This window comes from Hydra viridissima, unplaced genomic scaffold (assembly GCF_058129835.1).
Source record: "Hydra viridissima isolate aposymbiotic clone 2 unplaced genomic scaffold, HvirCarnegie_v1 scaffold_2, whole genome shotgun sequence".
NCBI lineage: Eukaryota > Metazoa > Cnidaria > Hydrozoa > Anthoathecata > Hydridae > Hydra > Hydra viridissima.
The window spans coordinates 25205137-25213614 of NW_028324301.1; the positions used below are offsets into that span (position 1 = coordinate 25205137).

Genomic DNA, 8478 nt, shown 5'->3' on the forward strand with positions numbered 1-8478 from the left:
TCGTTTGCCTTTGTTTGCTTTTGGAAAAGTTGTCGCCATGCGAGACTTAGTTTTTTTTTGGCTCAATTTGTGATTAAGTGAAGTTCTAGTCTTGAAAGTGTGCAAAGTGTGGGCCAATCTGGTGGCTGGAGTGATGACACGTGAATGCTGGAAATTCCAGACTTTGAGCGGATTCAGCGTACATAGAAAGAAAAAGTAACATTCACGTGGGTCTCTCCTAAGCTTGCCATTGGTCGGTCTGCTGGCCTTAAGTACCCCCCCCCCCCCCTCAACGTCACGTTTGCTCAACTTTCTCGGTCTTTGGCGCCCAAAGAAAGCTCGAGGAAGGATAAAAATGGCGAGGTTTCGGTACAGCGTTTTCTGTTTTTCCTATTTGTTTTTGTTTGTTTGTTTGTTTGTTTCGTTTGTTTGTTTATTTATTTAATCGTTTTTTTGTTTGTTTCGTTCGTTTGTTTGTTTGTTTCGTTTGCTTCGTTTGTTTCGTGATGTTTTGTTTTCCCTTCTTGATGGCACAAAACAGAAGCAAACAAGACTTTCGGTTATGTTCGGTTATATTCGGTTCAATAAAAGTTTGTTGGTTTCTGCACAACAACAACAACAAAAGTCCCTCTGTCCCTCAAAAGCAGTTTCTCCTCTGTCCAAAAGAAGAGCTTCTTTGTAATCGATCTTGTCTGAATGCAGCTCTCCTTTTGCCTATAGGTTTTTATTCCAACCCTTTTGTTGTTGTTAGTGCCATGTTGTTGTTATTGTTATACTCTGTAAAAGCAGTTGTTGCTGTTGTACTTGTTTGTTGTTTCTAAAGACACTGTTGTTGCTGCTGTTTGCGCTGTTAGTAATCACCCACTTGGCTTGTATTTTTGTTTTTTGTTTTTTGTTTTATTTATAAACACTCTCTGAGTAAGTTTTTATGCTTGCAATGAGTGTTTGTTAATGTTCACCCACTTTGCTTGTTTATAATCTATTTTATTTTATCAACACTCTCTGAGTCAGTGATGGTGTTGCTGTTGTTTTTGTTAGAGCTGCAATGAGTGTTTGTTAATGTTCACACACTTTGCTTGTTTTGTTTTTATTTCTTTATTTTATCAACACCCTTTGAGCCAGTGATGCTGTTGCTGTTGTTTTTGTTATAGCTGCAATGAGTGTTGTTAATGTTCACCCACTTTGCTTGTTTTGTTTTTTTTAATTTATTTATTTTACCAACACCCTTTGAGCCAGTGATGCTGTTGCTGTTGTTTTTGTTATAGCTGCAATGAGTGTTGTTAATGTTCACCCACTTTGCTTGTTTTGTTTTTATTAATTTTTTTATTTTACCAACACCCTTTGAGCCAGTGATGCTGTTGCTGTTGTTTTTGTTATAGCTGCAATGAGTGTTTGTTAATGTTCACCCACTTTGCTTGTTTTGTTTGTGTTTTTGTTTTTGTTTATCAATACCCTTTGAGTCAGTGATGCTGTTTCTGTTGTCGTTGTTATAGTTGCAATGAGTCTTATTAATGTTCACCCACTTTGCTTGTTTTGTTTGTGTTTTTGTTTGTTTTTTTTTCATCAACACCCTCCTAGTCAGTGATAGTGTTGCTGTTGTTTTTGTTATAGTTGCAATGAGTCTTAATAATATTCACCCACTTTGCTTGTTTTGTTTGTGTTTTTGTTAGCTTTTTTTTCATCAACACCCTCTGAGTCAGTGATAGTGTTGCTGTTGTCGTTGTTATAGTTGCAATGAGTCTTATTAATGTTCACCCACTTTGCTTGTTTTGTTTGTGTTTTTGTTTGTTTTTTTTTCATCAACACCCTCCTAGTCAGTGATAGTGTTGCTGTTGTTTTTGTTATAGTTGCAATGAGTCTTAATAATATTCACCCACTTTGCTTGTTTTGTTTGTGTTTTTGTTAGCTTTTTTTTCATCAACACCCTCTGAGTCAGTGATAGTGTTGCTGTTGTCGTTGTTATAGTTGCAATGAGTCTTATTAATGTTCACCCACTTTGCTTGCTTTGTTTGTGTTTTTGTTAGCTTTTTTTTCATCAACACCCTCTGAGTCAGTGATAGTGTTGCTGTTGTCGTTGTTATAGTTGCAATGAGTCTTATTAATGTTCACCCACTTTGCTTGCTTTGTTTGTGTTTTTGTTTTTGTTTATTAACACCCATTGAGTCAGTGATGCTGTTGCTGTTGTTGTTATTATAGTTGCAATGAGTGTTTGTTAATGCTCACCGACTTGGCTTGCTTTGTTTGTTTTTTGTTTTTTGTTTTATCAAAACCTTGTGAGTCAGTGATGCTGCTTTTGTTATTTTACTTGTAATTAGAGTTGTTACTGTTCAGCCGCTTTGGTTGTTTTTTAATCTATCTTATTTTATCACCACTCTCTGATTCGGTGATGATGTTGCTGATGCTGTTGTTGTTGTTTTACTTGCAATGATAGTTGTTACTGTTCAGCAACTTTGCTTTTATTCGTTTTTGTTTGTGTGTTTGTTAGTTGTTTTTTTTTTATCAATATCCTCTGAGTCAGTGATGCTGTTGCTGATGCTGCTGTTGCTGTAGTTGGTTTTTATGCTTGCAATGAGAGTTGTTACTGTTCACCCACTTTGCTTGTTTATAATCTATTTTATTTTGTTAACACTCTCTGAGTCAGTGATGTTGTTGTTGTTATTATGCTTGCAATGAGAGTTGTTACTGTTCACCCAGTTTGCTTGTTTTGTTTTTTTATTTGTTTTGTTTTTTTTTCTTTTTTGTTTTTGTTTTGTTTGTTTTTTTTATCAATACCCTCTGATTAAGTGATGCTGTTGCTGTTGTTATACATGCAATGGTTGTTGTTACTGTTCAGCCACTTTGCTTGTTTTTTTTAATCTGTTTTGTTTTTTCAACACTCTCTGAGTCAGTGATGCTGATGCTGTTGTTGTTATTATGCTTGCAATGAGAGTTGTTACTGTTGTAGTTATGTCTGTCATTTGTCCTTGTTAGCAAGTTCTATTTGCCCTCTCTTGCCTTTTTTCAACACAGTTTCTTTCTTTGAGTCATATGGTTGCGAGATCCTCTCAAACTCCATCTCTTTATTTATTTGTTTCTTTTTTTTTTCTCATTCTCCTTCTCATAATAGCAATCACTGTTGCCACCATGCATGTAATGCTAGTTGCTCTCGTTCTTCTTCTTTTGCTAGTGCAAGCTTTGTTTCTTCTTGTTGCTCTCTTTACTTTCTTCTTGCTCTTTTGCAGAGGACTCGAAAAAACACAGCTCTTCGCTGTAGTTGTGTTTCTCATCAATCCACGCAACATTCCAGGATTGGATACAGGCAGAAGAAAAAAAACTCTCACTAACTGTTTTCTTTTTTTTTTAGCTTAAACCGTTGCAAACAAACACCTGAACATGTCTTCTTCACAAGAAAACAACTCTGTTGTTGCTTCTTCTCCAAACTCTAAAGCAAAAAAAAAGAAAAGAAAGCAGTCACAAGAACAGAGAGACTTAAAGCTCAAAAACAAAGTCAGGGCCGCATTAGTTGCAGCGTGTGGCTCCGTAAACAGGGTTGTACCTTTCTATGGTACCAAGAAGAGGTACGCTGTTAGCTGTCCGATGCCTTTGTGCAAACATTCGTCCACAAGCATTAAAAGACACTTGACTAAAAAAGATCATTCTTGGACTTTGGATGAAGCTTCCATCTTTTACTCTGCAATGGTCAGGAAGTTTCAGCATGCTCGTCTCGAACGCAAGTCCGGCTGTCCAAAACCTTACCCCTGTTTGCAATGTTGGAAGTATTACGACCGACTGGACATACACTTGAAAGAGACTCATTTCTACGATTCCAAGATGATCAAACAAAAGATTGCAGAGGCAAAGCGATACGACAACGAGAAGCTCTATGTCCCTCAATTTATTCGACCTGCCTTCTTTGGTATTAAGCCAGTAGCTGAACAAGCGTCTGCATCAGGCTCTGCATCCTCTGCTCCTGGGCCTTCCTCCTCTTTTTCTTCTCCGGTTCTTTCCTCTGATCCTCTTTTAAGCTTGCCCTCACCAGTTGCTGGTTCGTCCGAGGCTCCTTCTGCAAACCAATGCACCTCTGTAGAAAACAAAGAGCTGAACACCGAATCCGTCCTTGACTCTGATTTCGATTCCTTAGAGCACTTGGTTTCCAGCTCCTATGTCTTGACCGAAGAAAAGAGACTCTTGTTTCAGCTGGACAAAGATGCTTTTCACTTTTATTACCAGTCAGCAGATGAGCTCTTCAGAGACTTTGAAAAGTGGCTTGTGGTAGCCAACAACAACACTTGGTCACAAGCAAAAATCTACAAAAATGCAGTTGTGGAAATATTGACTTGTTGTGACAGCACGTTGACGCTGCACCCAAACGCCCTCACCAATTCCAATGTTTTGGAGGATAGATACTTCTCCTTGCACTTTAAGAAAATTCAGCTCAATTCCAAGCTGAGTGAACTTGACCAAACAAAAGCCATGTCTTGTCACACGTTGTACAACCGCCTCGTCTCCCTTTGTCTCCTGTTTCGTTTCAGTGAAGCCAGAAACGTCTATTTCGGACTTTCTCATGAGGCCATCCGACGTTTGCGCTGCAAGGTGGATGAGTTGCGAAAAGTGCTGAGGCCCTTTCGTTCTTTGAGGAGGAGCCTTGTGAAAAGAAGAAAAAGCATCAACATCATCAATGTCAGTTTGCTGACCGAATATGGCAAGTCTGCATACGTAAGAGACTTAGTGGAATCGATTAGAAAGGCGTCTCTTCCGCTGACTAGAGACAATGCTGTGTCTCTACGAAACCATCTTCTGCTCTCTGTCACTGTAATTAACAGTTTAAGAAAATCTAACATTGCTCTTTTAAACATTAGAGACTACATGGCTGCTGAGAAGAGTGAGTGTGGATATTGCATTGTGCAAGAGCGCTACAAAACAGCATACAAGTACGGAGCCAAAAACATTCTAGTGCCGAACGACTTGAAAGTGTTGATCGATATTTATTTGCTGAGATACAGAGACCTTCTTGTCAACGACTCTCACTACATGGCTGCAGACACCAAGACTGTTTTGGAGTTGAGCGACTGCTACAGGCCCCTTTTTCCTTCGGTGAGAGCCAACAAAGACGAAGGTGTGACACTAGGTGCAACTAGAGTGCCTGTTTACCAGATGGGTTCCTCTGCTATCACCTCTAGCCTGACGTCCTGCTTCAGAAAAAGCCAAGTAAACATTCCCATGAAGCGTCTTACTCCCACTTGCATTCGCGGTTCGATAGCCACTTACTTTGCCAACAACAGCAAAGAAGATCGCGAGCGGTTTGCTACACTCTACATGAAGCACAGCAGACACACAATGGATAGCTTTTATGTGTCCCAGTGGAACGCTGCAGAGGAGTTGCGCTTTGCCCTGGGCATCGGACAGTCCTTCGGAGTCATAGAGTCTTTGACTGTTGAAAAGTCTGAGAGACCACCAAAGGAGGAGAAGGATGTGATGGACTGGCTCCGAACTAATGCAGAGGAGTACGGTTTTCATGATGTTGAGGACATTTTTGAGGAAGATTCAGACTCCGGTTCTGACTCTGAAGAATGTGCTGCTACTTTCGGTTGTACCACAGTGGTTCCATTTTCTCCAGCTGTAGAAAACAATGCTCCTTTAGAGGACAGCAACGAACATGTTGTAGATTTCTTGTGTGAACCTAGCTCAACTCCTGTTTCGTCTGTTCCTTCTGAACAAACAATCGCTGGTCCAGTTCTTGAACTATCCTCTGCTCTTGCACAACTAGTTCCTAATGAACAAGCTGTTTGTATGGATGTAGATCAGACTCTAGCTGTTCCTGTTGGCACAGCTTGTTCTCCTCTTGCATTAACATTATTTCCTGATGAACCGGATTTTATTGAACACCATGCACAACTTTCTCCAGTTTACTTTAGTGAGCAAGTGGTTGCCAAACCTGTTTCTGCTGCTCCTGCTGAACAAGTTGCTTTCAGTCCTTCAAAAGAGGTTTTTTCTGTTCTGCTGGAAACAGTGTCTAATGTTGCTTCACAGCAAGATAATCTTATGGCTGTCACACGTGTTTTCCATGCTCCTCCTGAAGCTGCTCTTCTTGAACCTGCTCTTCTTGAACCTGCTCTTCTTGAACCTGCTCATAAGCAAGTGGTTGCCAAACCTGTTCATGTTGCTCCTTCTCTGCAAGTTGTTTTTAATCCTTCAAAAGAGGTCTTTTCTGTTCCTCTGGCTCCTAATCTTGTTGCTCGTCAGCAAACGATGGCCAAACCCAGTTTGTTTCTTTCAGCTGTTCCAGTCCAACAGGCTGGTACTGTTCTTGAAAAACAGCCCTCACCTGGTGCTGTTCAATCTGTTGGTAGTCTATTTAGCCAAAGTCTTGCTTGTACATCCAGAGGTAAATTCTTTTTGATTTTTGATTTTTATGCAAATCTCAACACGCTTTCAAAAAATAAAAATGCCCAAATTAACTCCTTGCCCTATTGTTATTGTTAAAGCTGTAAAAAAAAAAAAAAAAAAGAAAAACAATAAAAAAAACAAAAAAAAAACAAAAAAAACAACACAGAAGTGTGTATGTATTTGTTGCAGGACTAATTCTGTGATTGCTTAAATGTTTACACAAGTGAATGATACTAAAACTGATTATGTTTTAGAAGTAAAAGATCCAAGAAGAAAAAAAATCAAGTTGGAAATGCCATCTTTTACTCAAGAACACATCGGTAATGTAAAACCTAATTTATACAAACATATATAAACACAAACCTCTTCTTGCACAATTTCAGATGGTTAACTGTTAATAAAAACTTGCCATCATTGCTAAGTGCACTTTTAGAAAGTTGTGTCTACCCGATTTCTAATGATGAAGTTAGAAACTTCACCGTTAGAAATCATGCACAGCTTGTTATTATCTCTAACACTTAGAAACTGTTGATGGTTTTTTTATGAATTAGAAAAATGAACATGGTTTTATTTTATTTCAGGATCAACTCAGCCAAGAACAAAGGAAAACAAAGCAGAAGTTAGCCAATGCCAATTAGGTAATCTTTCAAAAACCAGTTGTTGCTATCAGTGCAAACAATAAGGTCAACAAAAAAAAACAAATAAAAAAACAAAATTAATCTTGTCATGCTTCAGAACCAAATGAATATTCGATTTAATCTCTTTGTGTTATGACTTGAGTTTGTAAAATTTTAGATGAAATAGTTGAAAAGCTGAATGCTTGCCCTGGCCACAACGAATGGTTCAACACCAGAAGTTTTCCACGATGTGCAGCTTTGGTGTTGGCATACATCTTGCAAGACGTGTTTACAGATGTAAGCTCAAGTTGCTCGTACAAAGATTACCTTGGCATCTTGGCAAATCATAGCAGTGACAAGCTCATTCATGTCTTGCAAAAGTACTCCTACCGAAGCCATATTAAAGACAAAATTAAAAACATGAAGCTAAAAATTCAAAAAGAGGGTAGTTTAGAAAAGTTTGTTCAATATGGCAATATAGTGAGACCATTTATGTAGTTTAGAAAAGTTTGTTCAGTTTGGCAATAAAGATGGGCCTTTTGTGTAGTTTGTTTTCTCTATGCTTTTGCAAATATATTTATCTGTTTCGCTAAATACATAATAAACAAGAAGTTCTGTTAAACTGTTCTCACATTTCTTATTTAAAGATAGTTCAAACTTTTTTTATCTTTAAAAAAAAAAAAAAGTCGTTTTGTTATTCTGTTAACACTTTTAATAGAGTTGCATTTAGAATTATTTCTGATGTTTTTAAGAGTTTGTTAAAAAGCAAATTAATATTTTCTGTGATGTTAAACTGCATAAGTGAAATTTAAAAAAGGAAAACTGCTCCAACCATTTTTCGGAAAAAGAAATCAAAAAGTTCCTTATTTTAAAAGATCTAGACATCCATTTCTTCTTCAGCAAAATAGCGAGGCTTTTTTTATGAACTCTTACTCTCTATTTTTTCATATATTTACACAAAGGATTTTATTTAGTTCAATGTAAACATACATAGAAGTATATTATGTTTTTTTTTTGTTTTTTTTTTTTTTTATGGTGTCTAACTTTTGTTTCACTTCTATTTTATTTTACGTTTATCTTGTATTTTATCATGCCTTATTGGTTTTTGCGTTTTGTGATGTCAAGCTGCGTAAGCTAAACTTAAAAGAGGAAAACTACGCTAACTTTTCTTTGAAAAAATATTCAAAAAGTACCTTAAAAGAGAAAGCACACGAATTTAAAAAGTTGTATCTTGCCATCCAATTCTTCTTCTGCAAAGTAGTGAGGCTTTTGCTCTCTAACTTATCTCTATTTACGCAAAGGGTTTTATTTCAATGTAAACACGTATAAAAGAATACTTTGTTAAAAATAATGTTAAAGGAGTTGCGTAAAAAAAACGTCTGAATAAACTTTCTTTACAAAAAAAAACAACTAAGAAACAAGCGCGCCTAAGAAAAACCAGATCGCGATTCACTAAGTCAATAGACGAAAGAAACAAACTTTAAAAAGTCTTTCTAGACAACAAATTCTATTTTTG

The 8478-nt window shown here is 37.3% G+C and overlaps 1 protein-coding gene across 2 annotated transcripts; it reads left to right on the top strand.

The window, feature by feature from the left end:
• Window positions 1-276: 276 nt before the first annotated feature.
• On the top strand, window positions 277-7647 carry LOC149892595 (uncharacterized). 2 transcript variants are annotated; one of them, XM_090077733.1, is made up of 5 exons: window positions 277-348; window positions 3323-6343; window positions 6600-6665; window positions 6927-6983; window positions 7141-7647. In XM_090077733.1, exons 2-5 carry the CDS (start codon window positions 3352-3354, stop codon window positions 7458-7460), a joined length of 3435 nt encoding a protein of 1144 aa, XP_089933859.1. In that variant the 5' UTR covers window positions 277-348; window positions 3323-3351; the 3' UTR covers window positions 7461-7647. The 2 variants fall into 2 exon arrangements, with proteins under 2 accessions (XP_089933859.1, XP_089933860.1); XM_090077734.1 differs by having other exon boundaries at window positions 310-6343.
• The last annotated feature ends 831 nt before the right edge of the window (window positions 7648-8478 follow it).

Excerpts from the sequence above, each read along its gene's own strand:
- LOC149892595 (XM_090077733.1), top strand. The coding sequence starts at position 3,352 with ATGTCTTCTTCACAAGAAAACAACTCTGTTGTTGCTTCTTCTCCAAAC. Across the intron at positions 6,344-6,599 it reads TCTTGCTTGTACATCCAGAG|AAGTAAAAGATCCAAGAAGA; the intron begins GTAAATTCTTTT and ends ATTATGTTTTAG. Across the intron at positions 6,984-7,140 it reads AGTTAGCCAATGCCAATTAG|ATGAAATAGTTGAAAAGCTG; the intron begins GTAATCTTTCAA and ends GTAAAATTTTAG.